General features: G+C 38.1%; 2 protein-coding genes across 3 annotated transcripts in view; both read right to left on the bottom strand.

Moving 5' to 3' along the window:
• LOC127427382 (eukaryotic translation initiation factor 3 subunit C-like) overlaps positions 1-6,973 on the bottom strand; it is a 31,553-nt gene extending 24,580 nt beyond the window's left edge. For both annotated transcript variants that reach the window (XM_051674972.1, XM_051674971.1), the window contains exons 1-2: positions 6,836-6,973; positions 40-155 (exon numbers count right to left, since the gene is read on the bottom strand). In XM_051674972.1, coding sequence (XP_051530932.1) covers positions 40-137 — 98 coding nt within the window. In that variant the 5' untranslated portion in view covers positions 138-155; positions 6,836-6,973. The remainder of the gene's footprint in view (positions 1-39; positions 156-6,835) is intronic.
• Positions 6,974-8,112: 1,139 nt separating this feature from the next.
• LOC127427407 (serine/threonine-protein phosphatase 4 catalytic subunit B) lies at positions 8,113-16,989 on the bottom strand. Its single transcript, XM_051675006.1, has 9 exons — positions 16,833-16,989; positions 14,671-14,947; positions 14,527-14,578; positions 14,370-14,420; positions 12,195-12,296; positions 11,918-12,091; positions 11,678-11,804; positions 11,386-11,575; positions 8,113-9,002 (listed from the first exon to the last, which is right to left on the bottom strand). The coding sequence occupies exons 2-9, from the start codon at positions 14,766-14,768 to the stop codon at positions 8,873-8,875; spliced, it is 924 nt and encodes a 307-aa protein (XP_051530966.1). The 5' UTR covers positions 14,769-14,947; positions 16,833-16,989; the 3' UTR covers positions 8,113-8,872.
• Positions 16,990-17,929: the final 940 nt, after the last annotated feature.

A 17,929-nucleotide genomic window follows, 5' to 3' on the forward strand; every position in this document is an offset into this window, starting at 1 on the left:
ATCACAGTACAAACCAGATATTACAGAAAACACACTCACTGCTTTAAGGTAGTCCCAGACGCTTTGGGGGTGATCTCTTCATCAGATGAGGATTCCTCCGACTCACTGTCAGATCCGGTGGCGAAAAAACGTGACATAACAGATGGGTATTAACACTGAAATTAGAAAACAATGAGAAGGTTAACAAACCTGGCTCAAACCTATATTTCTTTAGCTGCATCTGAAATCACGCACTGTCAGAGTATGTACTGCATTTGATTTCTTGGCCGGTAAAAAAGGAATGCAGGTGAGTATGAATTAGAGGTCGACCGATATATCGGTTTTACCAATATATCAGCACTGATAGTTGCTTTATCAAACTATCGGTTATTGGCAAAAATCTATGCGGATAGTTGCCAATAGTTTTTTTTTTTTTTTTTTATTATTATTATTGATCTGTTATTGATGAATGATGATCTAATGTTGTTGAGTTACTGCTCATACAGTATTTATTAGCCCAAATATGACAATATTTACTTTATAGTGATTATATTGTAATAGTTTGTAGATGACTGTAAGAGTGTATATTTGTTTCCCATGTGTGTTTGTGTGAGCTGGGAGCACAGACGTTTAAAAACTATCTGCCTTTTTCCACCAGCTTAGTTATCGTTATCTGCAAAATCCACAATCGGTTGACCTCTAGTATGAGTTATAAGGAGTTATATTTTAGTCTGTTCTAGCGCTGGGCGGTTAAGGTATATCGATATATTTTAAAACAAGATATAGGATGAGACAATACCGTTTATATCGATATAGTTTGATGTTGTGTTACATAACCTGTTTGTTCCATGATCGCATCTCTCCTCTATCACTCTCCAAGCAACCCCGCCCCCACTCACCCTCAGCGCACAAACAATGAGCTCCAGGGCTCCAGACTGCGACTAAAATGGTCGCAAATGCGACCAAAATTAATTGATTGCGACAATTTTAAATCTAGTCAGTATTGGCGACAGACGGGTGCATTCATATGTGGTTTCATCAGATATCATCTTGTGAGTTATTGAATAAATCATTAGAGCGCGCACTACCTGTGCGCCTCGCACCGCTTTTCACCCGTTCTGTTATGATGATGAGCTCGCTGCAATGCACCCAACAACAAACCCAGTGAGAGTGAGTCGTGAACAAATGACTCTTCTGAACCAGATCTTTTTCACGAATCACCCGAAAAGAACTGAGGGTTTGAACTCAGGAGCTCAGGTTATCAGATTCACTTCCCAAGCGAATCAGCTGTCAGTGAGCTCACAACTGGGAGCACAGACATTTCAAAATAAGTCTCTTGTGTATTTCGGACATCTTTATAATTAAAAGTCCCGTATTGTGTACCACTTTTTTCTTCTTCTGGTAATTATTGATTGCGATTGGAGTAGCACAATAAACTGCATCTGGGATTTCATTCAGATTGCACTCTTGTAGTCTCTGTGTCTGGGGCCATCTGGTAACAGTAAAGAAAGACTAAGGCAATATTTTAAAACAATTTATATATATATATATATATATATATATATACATATATATACACATATACACACACACACACACACACAATGTACAGATTTTGCTCTTATGGAAAGAAATTGGTACTTTTATTCACCAAAGTGGCATTCAACTGATCACAGTGTATAGTCAGGACATTAATAACGTGAAAAATTACAATTACAATTTGATTTTCTTTAACTACTTCAAAGAGTTCTCATCAAAAAATCCTCCACGTGCAGCAATGACAGCTTTGCAGATCCTTGGCATTCTAGCTGTCAGTTTGTCCAGATACTCAGATGACATTTCACCCCACGCTTCCTGTAGCACTTGCCATAGATGTGGCTGTCTTGTCGGGCATTTCTCACACACCTTACTGTCTAGCTGATCCCACAAAAGCTCAATGGGGTTAAGATCCATAACACTCTTTTCCAATTATCTGTTGTGCAATGTCTGTTTCTTTGCCCACTCTAACCTTTTCTTTTTGTTTTTGCAAAAACAAAACAGCACTGCAGTTCACGCCTGATTGAGGAAGAATTACACAGCTCACAGTCCAGATGCACTCTAAACTTTCACAGCTTCAGGTGATGTAGATCGCAAAGTATGAGGGAATTATAATGCAAAAATACCAAATAAGTAAATACAGAAGCACTCTCATTGTGGAATAAGTGGAGCTGGAGCAAAACTTGCGTGTCGAGCGTCTTTAAAGGAAACACCCCGGTGTTACATCTTAAATGCAGTTATATTTAATGCGTTATAGCTTTGATAAAGTTCAAATAATACGGAAGCATATCATGTAAATAACTACAATCTCCATAACTGGCATTTCTATGTGCGGTCAGCACCTCTTCTATGAGTTGCGTGAAGTGTCCCGATCTAAGGGGGAGAGATTGAAACTGCACCCGGCTGATGCACACTGTCGCGGGGATGCTCATCCCTCAAGCGCGCACGCTTAATGCAGCTAGATTATAATGTGATGGCTCGTGACTTATTGAATCATAATAAATGTCACTGTGCATTTCATATTGTGAAGAAAATTGGCAATACACAGCTTTATTAATAAGAGAGAGTTTGTTTTTTTGTGAGTTAAAGAAGGATTGAAGTGAACAGAAAGGTGAGAGGGTAGTCTTCGCCCCATTATACACTGCAACAAAATACTTTTTTGTTTTGGCTCGTTTTCCAATACAAATATCTAAAACTCCTTTAAAACAATGTAAATTTACTTTAGCAGCTATACTGCAGAAGAAAAAATTGTTATCTGGGAATGTTGAATATAATATTAAAAATACATTGATTTTAAAATATCTAAAAATATTTTAAAATAGATGCATTCACCTGAGAAGCAGCATATAAGATATTTAGACTTGCTTTTAGAGAATAGATCTTGAATATAAGTGTATTTTGTCTTTACTGCACCCGCAGAAGTATAACCAAGTGAAAAAATACACTTCTATACAAAATACACTTATATTCAAGATACTCTCTTAAAGCAAGTCTAAATATTTTATATGTTGCTCAAGTAAATGTATATATTTTTTAAGGATTTTTAGACAGTTTTAAATGGAAAACAAGATAAAAACACTTGATAACAGGATTTTTTGCAGTGAATTTCTTTACTGAATTAAACTTAATAAAAGTATATTTCCCCTTTAATTCAGTGAATGTCATTTAGAGGTATTTTTAAAGATGATTTTGTCCTCTTTATTGTTAGTAAGCATGTTTCATACAACCTTTTAAGTCGGGGCACAAGCTGAATAGTCAGTTAAGAGCTGATTAATCGTTGCAATAACTGCCGAATAGTCGTTCTTATAATCGTTAGATTAATCGATTATCAAAATAATCATTAGTTGCAGCCCTAATATAAAGTGTGACCAAATGTTTTTTATCTCTTATATTTATATAAACTATGAAAGTGGTGTGAACATTTGAGACAAAAGTGAATGCAAACTTATCTTCTCAACTATATATACTGTTTATTAAACCTCTGATGAATGGGTTATCAGCTGACTTACTTTTCTTCGGCTTTCTATCTAAATCAAGCAAGTCTGTGATTTGGCGACTAAAAACAGCCATTTGGCTTCTTAATGTTTCAGTTTAGGAGCTAATGGCTCCCAAGTACATTTTTTTAGTCTGGAGCCCTGGGTTCAATTATCTGGAGATGGTTTTAAAAGATCAGATGAGCAGCAAAACAGCTCCGCGCTGTTTGACTGACAGGCGGCTTGTGTGTGTGCGGCATGCTTAACATGCACGGGTGCTCCGAGAACGCCTAAACGGTCAAATACATTTCAAAAAGTCTTGATGAGGTGTTCATGTAAACACAGAGACTGATGTCTAAACGTAAACATTAGGGGAAAAGCTGATTTGTATAGAAATGTACGACTTGTAAGTTTAAATGTAACCTAATAGACCTGCCGCTGTCTAGTGTATCCTTAATAATAATCAAACAACAATAAGAAAACTACAAAACCACTCACTGCTCTTGGCTGGATAACTTTACTTGTATAACTCTAGTAGAAAAGTATTAAAGTATTATTCATACTGGGAAGACCAGTAGTAGTTTGTCAAATTCATTCTGAAGGTTTAATTGAATACTTGATACTGTTAATTTCTTTAAATGCTGTTAAAAAGCACTGTTTTCTTAATTTGTGGGGGGTTTGTGTGTGTGTGTGTGTGTGTTTTTTTTCTATTCATTGCTTTTCTTTAGTTATTTTATTACTGAATGTTTACTACTCTTGACATGGTTGGCCATGTCATAATTTTAGAAACTCTAACATGTTACTTGAACATGTAACCATTACATTTTCTCTCTAGACAAGTAACTTTTTTACTCTGACAAGTGAATGACCAATTTACTTGTCTGAAGGACAAGCACATCACAATGCTTAACGTCGAGCCCTGCATGTCATCTTTAGAGAATGCCATAAACAGGTTGCATCCAAAAGTGGAAGCATTTCAAATCTGTTCCACCATTTACAACAGCGACATAACCTGCAGTATGCAGTTTAACTTCTTGCTGCTTCGACATAACTTATCACCTTCGCAGCCTGAAGTCTTCTGCCCTGAAACAAAACGCGTTGCAAGCTTCATTTACCATCTCACATGTGGCTTTGATTTACAACTGAACATTTATTCCACTTCGTAGAAAATACAGAGAAATATATCTTGTATTGCCATTTAGCCTAAAAATACAGAGATATGATTTTTGGTCCATATCGGCCAGCCCTAGTCTGTTCTCATCCAAAACTGACTGTATCGCTTCAGAAGACATACATTTAACCACTGGAGTCTTATGGATTACTTCTATGCTGCTTTTATGTGCCTTTTGGAGCTTCAAAGTTCTGGTCACCATTCACTTTCATTGTATGGACCAACAGAGCTGAGATATTCTTCTAAAAATCTTAATTTGTGTTCAGCAGCAGAAATAAAGTCATACTCTGGGATGGCATGAGGGTGAGAAAATGAGAGCATTTTCAATTTTGGGTGAACTGTCCCTTTAAATGTATCTGCCAAGAACAACAATAAATGTAATACAGCACATGATTGCATAAATTCTTGCTGGGAAACAAGTGACTGTAGAGAAGGGCCATAATTAGGCTATATACTTCAAAAATCATTTAATACAACTAGAGGTAAGAATTGAGAAAAGTATCCCTCACATGAGATTTAGGTGAGACTGTTGTAAAAATGTGGATGTTTTAGTATTACGAGTTTACGAATCACCCCCCTTTTTCAGAAATTAATTTCAGGCCCTGATTAATGGCGGTTTCTTTTTTATTACATCATATGTTATTCTGAAAGCAAAGCCAGACTGATGATCCCCAGTGTAGAATTGCTTCAGGATGATAGCAAACACAAATTTCTTAATATCATAAACTCCTAATTGGCTAAGACAAATTAAACTGTTTTCCAAGTTCTGATTCAGGTATTATTACTGCCAGCTACTTAATACCGTAATCGTTGTTCATATTTACATTTGATCGAAACTGCCCTATTGTAATTCCATTGTATACACTGAACAATGTAACATTTCTCACTGTAATTAACAATGTACATCTCCTGGTTTATTTAATCTGGTTGTTATTCCACTTGCATTAATATATATTATACAAATTTTACATTCCATAAGAGACTTAATCATGCCCCTTTGGGGATTAATAAAGTCCCATGGTTTTGTGTTGTATTGCAAAGGACTTATGGATTGTTTTAACCCTTGTGCGACCTTCGGGACATTTGTGTTTTTTTGATCATTTTGACTGTGTTAATGCCAACGGCATACATTTTGCCAAAGGTGTGTATTTTTGGGGAAATTTTGATATTTCAACCTCAGTTCCTATAATACACTGTGTACACAAAACAGTTACACTCAGGACCTTAAGGACAGAAATGTCCCAATTGAAATATTTGATCCCAGTGCCATTAAAGCATAAAATCATGAATTCTAAGATATTTTGCTTTCTTTCCAGAGCCCTGGCTTCAAAATTTACATTTTTAATATTTCCCACAAGATGGCTGCATTTTTTTTCATGTTTAGCCTATGGAGCAAATACATGCTTTTTCTCTATTTTCTGTATTATAGAGCACTGCAGACCAATTGAATAAATGATGCAGCTAAAATTGTGTGGGTGTGTTGGTATGGATATCAGAGTGTGTTTTGTATGTGTGTATTGAGAAGTGTGTGTGTGTGTGTGTGTGTGTGTGTGTGTGTGTAAAAAACAAAAGTGGCATTATGTAAACAAACTGGCATTTAAAGGGTTGAAATCCTGAAAATAAATGAATATTTGGTAGTTATGATCAGGACTGATGTTGGTTAAAAAAAATTAACTCATTGAAAGTGGAAAATAATATTAATATATAATATTATGATGGCAGTTTTTTGACGTGGACATTTATGTCCTCTAAGGTCCTCTGAGTAACTTTTTTAAATTGACGCACAAGGGTTAAGGCACATTAACAATTAAGCTATAAGTTAAACAGAAGACCACTAAGAGCCACCACCTTTCTACTACACAAACCTCTAATTCGTTGACACTTTAAATAACCATTACTGATATGAAGATTATATCAACACCTACACGCTGTTTACTCGTTCACCACCGGTAAACGATTGACGCTCAGGGCATTAATGTTAATAACCTACAAAACTTAAACCAGATTCGATATATAAATAAACATACGACTTTAAACAAATTATGACTTTATATCTCCAGCAGTGAGCGTGACACCCGCGGAAACGTGTGACCGACTCTTTCAGGCCTAACGGACCGGTGTCACCTTCATTCCCACAGACCCGACAAATACCACATACTCCAAATACAGGACGTACCTGTTATCGCCTGGAAATGTTAGTTCTCTCGTTTGTGAATTCCCTTTGTGAAGAGTTTAGATCCAGATTTGCAGTTTTGTCTAGCACAAGTGACGGCGTGCGTTAACACCCTGCCGGCTACTTCCGGAGAAAGAGGAAACGATGGGTGGCGCGCCAAATCATCTGCTGGCGCACTTTAGAGTCAACTAATGGACTGGAGCGGTACTACACCAGAGTCATTTTAAAGGTATAGTTCACCCAAAAGTAAAAATTCTCTCATAATTTACTCACCCTCATGCCATCCCAGATGTGTATGACTTTCTTTCATCAGCTGAACACAAATTCAGATTTTTAGAAGAATATTTAAGCTCTGTAGATCCATACAATGCAAGTGAACAGTGACCAGAAAGCTCCAAAAAGGACATAAAGGCAGCATAAAAATAATTCATACGACTCCAGTAGTTAAATCTATATTTTCAGGAGCAATATGATAGGTGTGGGTGAGAAACAGATAAATGTTTAAGTCCTTTTTTTACTGTAATTCCCCTCCCTGCTCTGTAGGTTGTGATATGCATGATGAATATGAATCACCAAAAACAAAAGGATGTGAAAATGAAAAGTGATAGTAAAAAAATTACTTAAATATTGATCCGTTTCTCACCCACACTTATTATATCACTTCTGAAGACATGGATTAAACCACTGGAGTCGTATGGATTATTTTTATGCTGCCTTTATGAATTTATGAGCTTAAAAGTTTTGGTACCCATTCACTTGCATTGAATTAACCAGTAGAGCTGAAATAATCTGTGTTCTGCAGAAGAAAGTCTTAACCATCTGGGATGGCATGAGGGTGATTAAATGAGAGAATTTTCTTTTGGGTGAACTATCCCTTCAACATGATCTGATCATAAGTAGAGATATTTTAAAACCCTTAAATGATAGTGAAACCAGCCTTGAAGCCCATTCTTTTGCAATAATGTCAGGATGACAGTACATTTTCTGACTTCTTACATGGATTACCAAATACATAAAGGAATGGGTGTGAAATATAGATTGGAGTTCAAGAAGTTATTTATAAAATTGGTTGCTTGGGACAACGGTCAGTTATACAGTTTAAGTCATTATATGAAATATTTCACTGCAAAATGCAGATGCACCAAATCACAATCAGGCATTCTAGAGAGATGTGTAATAATCTAACATAATCAGTTAATAGCTGTGGATAAGGGTTTATGCAGTATATTGAGCAAGTGAACACACCATATGACAGATGAACAAAACCAGAAAACAACCTCTTATGTTCATACAAAAGTACATTTTATTTTCACAAATTAAAAAAAAAGAAAAAGAAATAAACATTAAGTCCTAAAGAGAGAACAGTCAAGAGGGAAAAGCACATTTTCTATATCCAGTTCAGTGTGTGTGTTGTGTTCAGATGTTTTCCAGTGTCGTTAATGTCCATGTACATTACTGCAGTGTCAGGCACTCTGCATCTGCAGCTCTTTCCTTCACAAAACTCCAAAGCGGTGAAACTATGACTCGGGTGAAAGATGATAGTAAACTATAATCAAATCAGGAAATATGCCATATTCATTCTATGATACATTTACAACTTACATGAGAAAAGAAAATGAAAATAACAATAATAACAATAATGCAATGTCCGACATACTGTTTTAACCTGCCGTTAAAAACATGTGAAATGCCATGTCTTGCCAGCAGCCACAACCTCAAGTGTGCTTTGTGCTCTGTTCCATTTTCCCTACTGCTATTCACATACATAATAAATGTCTACATCTACAGAATACATTGAGTTGGAGAGCAAGAGATTTCACAGCAGTATATGAGAATATAACGCCAAGTGTGTGTCTTGATGGCAAAAAGAGAGAATGTGATAAAAGAAGATGGAAGGTAGAAAAGAAATCTGAATATTACAAAGTAAAAAAAAACAATTAAGACAGTTGGGCAAGGAAAGAGAAAAAGAAACAGAAATACAAGGACACACAGGGCACCACTTCCTGTTGAGAGTGCTTGCATCCTAAGGACACAGGAAGCTCATAGGAAGTAGTCAGCGACTGGCTTTTTGGAGGGAATGCCTCTGGTTTCTTGTGGAGCAGCTTCAAATATGATGAATTCTTTTTGCAGGTGCTCGTCCAGCTCCAAGATTGCAGCCACATTACCACATCTATGACAAAGATAAATGGTTATTTAACGCTAAAAGGTGACAAACTGTTTATCATAAAACATTTAAAAAATAACATGCATGCCATCTGCTATATCAGGGCTTCCCCAAAAGAGGGTTTGCCCCTAGGGGTCATGAGGGAACTGCAAAGAGTTTGTGAGAGAGGAAGATGTTGCTTAAACAAACAGTTCAGTTGGTTCAGTTCACGGACAAACTGACCAGTTGACAGATGCTTCCGCTGGATCTTAAACCGTTTTATCTGGCCAGTTATTATTTCCTTGCAAGTCTGCCGAAACTCTTAAAATATAATGTATAATTTCCTAAAAATATAATGTTCCATTTCCTTTTTTCTTTTTCTGTACACCTACTTATGCAATTATCTAACCAGCCAATTGTGTGGCAGCAGTGCAGTGCATAAAATCAGGCAGATACGGGTCAGGAGCTTCAGTTAATGTTCACATCAACCATCAGAATGGGGAAAAAAATGTGATCTCAGTGATTTTGACCATGGCATGATTGTTGGTGCAGCAGAAGACCATGTCTGGTTCCACTTCTGTCAGCCAAGAACAGAAAGCTGAGGCTGCAGTGGGCCTACCATCTGTGTACCTCAACAGAAATTGAGATTCATCAGACCAGGCTATGTTTTTCCAGTCTTTAACTGTCCAGTTTTGTTGAGCCTGTGCCCACTGCAGCCTCAGATTTCTGTTCTTGGCTGACAGAAGAGGAACCCGACATGGTCTTCTGCTGTTGTAGCCCATTCACCTCAAGGTTCGACATGTTGTGCATTCTGAGATGCTATTCTGCTCACTACAATCGTACAGAGCGGTTATCTGAGTTACCGCAGCCTTTGTCAGCTTGGACCAGTCTGGCCATTCTCTGTTGGCCTCTGTCATCAACAAGGTGTTTTCACCCACAGAACTGCCGCTCACTGGATGTTTTCGGCACCATTCTCTTTACACTCTAGAGACTGTTGTGCCTGAAAATCCCAGGAGATCAGCAGTTACAGAAATACTCAAACCAGACCATCTGGCACCAAAAATCATGCCATGGTCCAAATCACTGAGATCACATTTTTCCCCATTCTGATGGTTGATGTGAATTTTAACTGAAGCTCCTGACCCATATCTGCGTTATTTTATACATTACACTGCTGCCACATGATTAGCTGATTAGATAATCACATGAATAAGTAGATATACAAGTGTTCCTAATAAAGTGGTCACTGAGTGTATATCAGATGTACATTCACAAATGGAATGACATAATTTTATAAATGTATCAATGAAATGAAAACAAAAATGACAGATAACACTCCCGGGCAGGCTGGGCACCTATTTCTATGGATACCAGCTAATACGCATGCTCGTTCTCGAGTTGATGGACAGGCAATATCTGTATCTAAAAGGTGATTGGCTCGTTTACCCGTAAGGTGAGACTTTCTTTTCTACATCTGTTGGCCATAAAAAAAATGTCACATTCATTTGAATAGAAGTGTCCCATCTCTGACTGTAATCAGTGTTGGAGTGTATCTCCATAAATGAACATTAATGTTTTCTGCATGCACCATGATAGTGTGTTAAAAGTACAACATGCCAACAAGCTCTGTTGATCTGCCGGTCTCCTTGTTTTATCCCAACCTACAATTACGTCAGTGATCACCAGGGGAGCACGAAGGTACATTCACCTGACATCTCAGCAGAGAAGTGGTATGTTATGTACTGTGTTTAACAGTGCATCAGGGTTTGCCTTAATTTCAAATAAAAAAAATAAGTCCAAAGGCCCGAAACATCCCACGATCTACAACGTGGATTTAGAAACCAGTTTTAATGAACTAAAATATGTATCTTCCATACAAGTTATTATTAACAGTAAATCATTAATAGTAATTAAACCATTCCCAAATTCGTACTAAACATAGCCTAAAATGTATTAAAATACACTGAACTAATTAAGAGGAACATGCCAATAGTTGCACTTCATGAATGTATACATTTAAATTATATTTAAACAGAATACTACATGCAGAGTTATTTGGAGTCCTCCATAAGCATTTTGCAGTATTAACATTAACGATTAATCGATCATTAATTTCCATGACAATGGATTATGGGGGTACTTTAAGTAAATAATTTAGGTCATAGGGCTTCAGCTGGCAAAAAATTTCGGGAACCCCAGGTCTATATATTGTTTGAACAACAACAACAAAAAAGGCCTTCATGTGTTTATGATCGACTAGTTGTTGGTTTGTCTGGTTTTTGCGGCTGAAGCAGTCATGCTTTAAATAGGATGAAACACAACGTCACTAATCAACCAATCTGACCCATCCATAATCAATATGTTGCAATACATACACCTTTAACTTTATTACTGTGTCACAAAAACCCACCTGTAGCAGTAATTTGGAGCAGACCACACAGTGAGAACAGTCTCGTTGAAGTGCCACTTATATCCTTCCATGACAAGCTGGTGCGCTCTACAAATCATGTCGATGTCATTGGCAGCGTTAAACTGGGCCACAACATCACTACCAAACAGATAGCCAGCACCTCTCGGGCTAACGCCCCAGCCTGTGGTGTCTGAATCAAGTGAGGGATAAATTAATTCAATTAGTTGCTTTCATTAGATTATCACATATCTTCAGTATTCCAAATGAAGGAATTTTACAACTCTACAATTACCTTCAGGATCAGACCACAAAAGATCACACATGGGTCCATCATGAGGCACTTCCTGCTTCCTGTCAATGGTTCTGATCTGGTCCAGAGTCTGGATTGAGGGCGAGAGGCCTCCGTGTACACAGAAGATCTATGGGTTAGCAAGACAAGAAGCAAAAAATGCACTTCAGCATGGTATTGAATTTTAACTCATGGCTACATGGGGATCCCTGTTAGTAAACAAACAAATTAACAAATACTCACTTTGCCATCAATGATGGCGGAGAGCGACAGGTAGTCGAAAATCTCTGTGCAGTACCTCCATACTGTGACCGACCCGTATTTTCTTAAACACTCGTCATAGAAGCCGTATACTTGTGTGATCTGTCTGGACTCGTGGTTTCCCCGGATCAGGGTGATTCTGTCTGGATAACGCACCTGTAAGAAGTAATTGAATGTACAATTAGATTTAAAGTATTACTCACACTATGAATTATAAGAACAATAACATCATTGAAAACAAAACAAAAACAAACAGTACCTTAAGTGCAAGTAGTAAGAGAAAGGTCTCCACACTGTAGAAGCCTCTATCCACAAAATCTCCCATGAAGAGGTAGTTTGTTTCTGGAACATCTCCTCCAACCTGAAGACACCAGATAACTTTATTAATCAAATGAATAGTAACAGCTAATATATTACACATAATCAACAAAAAAATGCTTTTTCATTATTGTAACATTAAGATGTGATTAGCACCATGCTGAAATTAAAGTGCTCTTTAAGCCAAATTGCACCAATTATTTGATTACAGAGAATTTTTGAGGCACTGTACACACTAATGATGTCATTACCGAAAAAATCAAGCTGTCTTAATTAAACTACCTAAAATGTCACGTCTTGGGGCTCATAACTTAAATATCTAAGTTCCTTGAACTTATTTTCTTAAAAATCCATAGATTTTAAGTGTTAATAACTCAAATTATTGAGTACAAAATTGAGGCTATATGGGGAATACCCATAATGCCTTGCACTTGAATTATTTTCCTTGGTCAAAGAGAACATATGGGGGGGGATTTAAATAGTTGTTATTAAGAATTCATAGTAGTTTTAGCTCCTTTGTAGTATTATTTATGTTGTTTGGTTGCAAATAGTTGCTTCGTGTGGCCACAGTTAGGGTGATCCGTGTCCCCTTCGGTCAAGTTGGACCCTGTTAACAATATCTCAGTTCTCCTTGTGAATGTGCAAGGCATATATGCATTTCTGTGGAGAAACTAGTTTATTTAAGGGAATATTCCGGGTTCAATACAAGTTTAGCACAATTGAAAGTATCTGTGGCATAATACTGATTAGCACAAAAACGTATTTCCACTTTAGAGCTCAAATAATACATGAGTTTTAACAGACGAATTAAAGGGATAGTTCACCCAAAAATGTAAATTCTCTCATTATTCACTTACCCTGATGTGTATGACTGTCTTCAGCAGAACACAAATGAAGATTTTTAGAAAAATGTTGAAGCTCTGTAGGTCCTTATAATGTGAGTAAACAGGTGCCATTAGGCTGCTGGCTGTTTGACGGTCCAAAAGGCATATTTAGGCAGCATAAAAGTAATCCACACGAATCCAGTCGATCAGTTAATGTCTTCTGAAGCAAATCGATAGGTTGGTTTAAGAAACAAATCGATAATTAAAATGTTTTTAACTTTAAATCGTTGCTTCCGCCCAGCAATGTATTTCTGTTTGAAATGAACTAACTCTCACGTGACGTTCATTCCACTGTTGTGTACAAAGCACGCGCTTCCGACTTCTCGCGTGATCGCGCCATAGTGCTTACGTCACTGATGCGTCAACTGCTGGCAGGAAGCGATTTCTGAAAGTTAATGAAGTTTTATTATCGATTCATTTCTTATACCAACCTAACGATTTGCTTCAGAAGACACTAATTAATCGACTGGAGTCGTGTGGATTACTTTTATGCTGCCTAAATATGTCTTTTGGACCGTTAAACTGCCAGTAGCCTGATGGCACCTGTTTACTCACATTATAAGGACCTACAGAGCTTCAATATTTTTCTAAAAATCTTCATTTGTGTTCTGCTTTAGAAAGACAGTCATACACATCTGGGATAGCATCAGGGTAAGTGAATAATGAGAGATGGGTGAACTATTCCTTTAATGTAAGTGCTTTTAGAAAATTATAAGCCTCACCTTTCTGCCTTTAAAACCTTTAAATATTGGCAACCACTTTCATTGTGTCACCTTGATTTTTGCTTTTTTTTTTTTTTTTTTTAAAGAAAAGGATGAACAAATCTAAATACATTTGTGTGGTAATAACATTGTGCCACAAATGCTGTCAACTGAGCTTAATTTGTATTGAACCCGGAATATTCCTTTAATGACTGACCTAGAATCAGTTATTATCCTCATTATTTAAGCTGTGTTATTGTATGAACTAAAATTGAGTCCATTCAAGTAACAGTTGAAATTACAACATATTAATAGCAAATCCAAGTTAAGTCTACTTGCATCTAGTTAACTTAAACCGTTAAGTTCATTCTATATGAACACCAAGTGAAGTGAAATTAACTACAAGTTTTTTTTAACTAAAGTTTTGGCTACGCCATTACTCAATTCAATTGAGGGAACGAGTTTACTCAATCAACTGAGTAGAGTCAACTTGTTAGGGTTTTCAGTGTGCGAACAAGCACTCAGACTTACTCTGAACAACTCCTTCAAGTCATAAAACTGCCCATGGATGTCACCGCACACCTGAAGAGAGGAAAAGTATTTATTTCATACCCATATGTATGATTAACAAAGGCAAGAACAATAACACAAGCTCACACACACTTCTATGCGATTTACCAATACTTACAGTTACTGGAGAGTCCACTCTCTGTACATTACTCTCTTCTACTAGAATCTCTCTGGAACACATTAGCACACATGCACATGTTAGTGTTGTTGTATGATCAGGTGATCAATACTGAAATGACTCATATAACACAAGGCTATTTACCTGGCTTTGGCACACAGGGCTTTGACCTCATTTTCCTTGATGAGTTCACATCTCCTCAGCTGGTCGATCTGTCTGTCCAGATCACTCATGTCACCCATGGTGGATCGCAGATAGGGTGCCTCCAAGTGAAGCCAGTGAATATAGCTAATACAGTACTAACAATCTCTCTCCGTGCTGTCCAAAGACAGACACAAGTGCACACTCCTTTAAACACACACAGGCAGACACAATCACACCAGATGAAGAGGGGTGGCGGGGCAGATCTGGGTACGGTAACCTGTTCAGTAAAGGACACGGAGCAGACTGTAATGAGCACACAAGAGTGCAGCGAAAGAGCATGTCATGGCATTTTATAAGGCCAAAACTACAAGCACTTTACAGTTATCTAATCAAGTGGCTTTAACACATGAACAAGTCAATATTTAGTCACCAAAATGACGTCACGTTGTGTTTAAGGATACAAAAGAACATTTAACAATTTACAGCAAGAGGCTGATGAGTCCCAAATACTTCTACCAAATCATTTTAGCATACAGTAATTGTAATTATTGGTTGATATTTCTCATTAAAGGCTTGATTCTTTTTTAACAATAGGCTACGGGACAATTACAAATGTTTAATGAGAAAATAAAAGAAAACCTATGATTATTTACATATCCTAGTGGAAAATCCAGCTTAAGCTTGTAGCTGTTTTGGAACATGGTAGCTGGTTTCTAGTAGCTCTGGTCAATCAGCTAAGGACCAGCTAAGACCAGCTCATGAACAACTTGGACCAGCTTACGACCAGCTACCAGCTTGTCATACCAGCTCAAGGTGGCCAAGCTGGTTTTTGGAACACAGTAGCTGGTTTCTAGCTAGTCCTGAGCTGGTCCAAGCTAGTCTTTAGATGGTCCAAGCTGGGAGACCAGCTTAGATCAGCTACCAGCTTGTCATACCAGCTCAAGGTGGTCAAGCTGGTTTTTAGAACATGGTAGCTGGTCGACCAGCTAAGAACCAGCTCATTACCAGCTTGGACCAGCTAAAGACCAGCTACCAGCTTGTCATACCAGCTCAAGGTGGCCAAGCTGGTTTTTGGAACACGGTAGCTGGTTTCTAGCTAGTCCTGAGCTGGTCCAAGCTAGTCTTTAGATGGTCCAAGCTGGGAGACCAGCTTAGATCAGCTACCAGCTTGTCATACCAGCTCAAGGTGGTCAAGCTGGTTTTTAGAACATGGTAGCTGGTCGACCAGCTAAGGACCAGCTCATTACCAGCTTGGACCAGCTAAAGACCAGCTACCAGCTTGTCATACCAGCTCAAGGTGGCCAAGCTGGTTTTTGGAACACGGTAGCTGGTTTCTAGCTAGTCCTGAGCTGGTCCAAGCTAGTCTTTAGATGGTCCAAGCTGGGAGACCAGCTTAGATCAGCTACCAGCTTGTCATACCAGCTCAAGGTGGTCAAGCTGGTTTTTGGAACAAGGTAGCTGGTCGATCAGTTATGGACCAACTTGGACCAGCAAAAGACCAGCTAACATGTTCCAAAACACAGCTACCAGCTTGAGCTGGATTTTCCAGCAGGGCATATATAATAACCTGACCTTATCAAGACATGATTTCACAGACAAACAGCGACATTAATAAAAATACAAAAATAGTCTAAAACTAACTTGTATGTTGGATTTAGCCTAAACCATGTTAATCTGACAGCTCAATGGTGTCGACATTAGCAGACCAGTATATTTTAAATAAAAAAATAAGCACTTTCATGTAATTCTAAAGAAAAATCGTCTTGTTACATATATACATTCGGTAAAAAGTGATTAACGTAAAAACTATAACACTAGTTAGCTCGGTTCGCTCACCTAAACTCAAAACCAACGTGACGGGGAATTATTACATTCGCACAACTTTCCCAACAACTCATTGAGTAATTAAACAATCGTCAGAAAAGTAACATTAACAAACACACCGTCGATAATCATAACATGTTACTTAATCAATGTGTTGACCTCAATACCCAGCCGTAGACGAGTCAATCCGGAATTAGCTGAGCTAAATAGCCTGAGCAGCTAAAGGCCTGAAAAAATGAGCTCATCTCCCCAGACATCGGCTCATAAACACGGCTAATATGTGTTTCTGTACCGCTCAAACCACAAGAGAAGTAAAGAAATATACGAGTTACACATACCTTTAATCGCTCCAGAAAGACCGGCGAAAATTAGATTTATCTAAAGAGGATAACGTCAGTTCGTTTTTCAGGTCTTCCACCCGGTTCGTCGGTCTTTTCACCCACCACCCTCTACCGGCGTCGAGCGCCTCTCTCTTGGAAAGCCAGTCAAATGTGACGCCAGCGGCTCACTGCTGCTCTCTAGCGGCACACAGACGTCTATGAAAGCCCAGCTTCCGCTTTCTGTTGCCCTCTAGCGGCGTACAGACACATGACCACCAACGGCCTTCGGCTGCCAGAGTGAGAGATACCACAACCTATGAGGCTCTACCATAGGAGAAAGCGTAACGGTAAAGACAGACCTCTTGTATTAAAATGAATGGGAAAAAATTGAACGCCCAATATCAGAATCAGAATCAGCTTTATTGCCAAGTATGCTTACACATACAAGGAATTTGTCTTGGTGACAGGAGCTTCCAGTGTACAACAATACAAAAACAATACAAAAACAGCAGCAAGACATAGATAATAATAAAAAATAAAAAAATAGTTATACACATACGTACACACACACACACACACATACATACACATTCGTAGTGCAATCTAATACAAATCTATTATCTGTTATGTACAGTGCAAATGTTTTTTTTGTTTTTTTTTCTAGAGGAATGAAATCGCAGAAGAGGTTGGATGTGTTGGATAAATATAAAAAAAGACTAAACTGTGTATTGCACATAGTTATTGCTCAATGGGGCAATTTAACTGTTCATGAGATGGATAGCCTGAGGGAAAAAACTGTTCCTGTGCTTGACGTTTCTGGTGCTCAGAGCTCTGAAGCGTCGGCCAGAAGGCAACAGCTCAAAAAGGTAGTGGGCAGGGTGAGTGGGGTCCAGAGGGATTTTTCCAGCCTTTTTCCTCACTCTGGAAGTGTATAGTTCTTGAAGGGGGGGCAGGGGGCAACCAATAATCCTCTCAGCAGTCCGAACTGTCCTTTATAGTCTTCTGATGTCTGATTTCGTAGCTGAACCAAACCAGACAGTTATTGAAGTGCAGAGGACAGACTCAATGACTGCTGAGTAGAACTGTATCAGCAGCACCTGTGGCAGGTTGAATTT

Source organism: Myxocyprinus asiaticus, chromosome 36, assembly GCF_019703515.2.
Source record: "Myxocyprinus asiaticus isolate MX2 ecotype Aquarium Trade chromosome 36, UBuf_Myxa_2, whole genome shotgun sequence".
NCBI lineage: Eukaryota > Metazoa > Chordata > Actinopteri > Cypriniformes > Catostomidae > Myxocyprinus > Myxocyprinus asiaticus.

Coding starts and splice junctions, on each gene's coding strand:
- LOC127427407 (XM_051675006.1), bottom strand. CDS start 14,768: ATGGGTGACATGAGTGATCTGGACAGACAGATCGACCAGCTGAGGAGA. Junction 14,579..14,670: donor GCCCTGTGTGCCAAAGCCAG/GTAAATAGCCTT, acceptor AATGTGTTCCAG/AGAGATTCTAGTAGAAGAGA. Junction 12,092..12,194: donor TCTTACTACTTGCACTTAAG/GTACTGTTTGTT, acceptor TACTTCTTACAG/GTGCGTTATCCAGACAGAAT.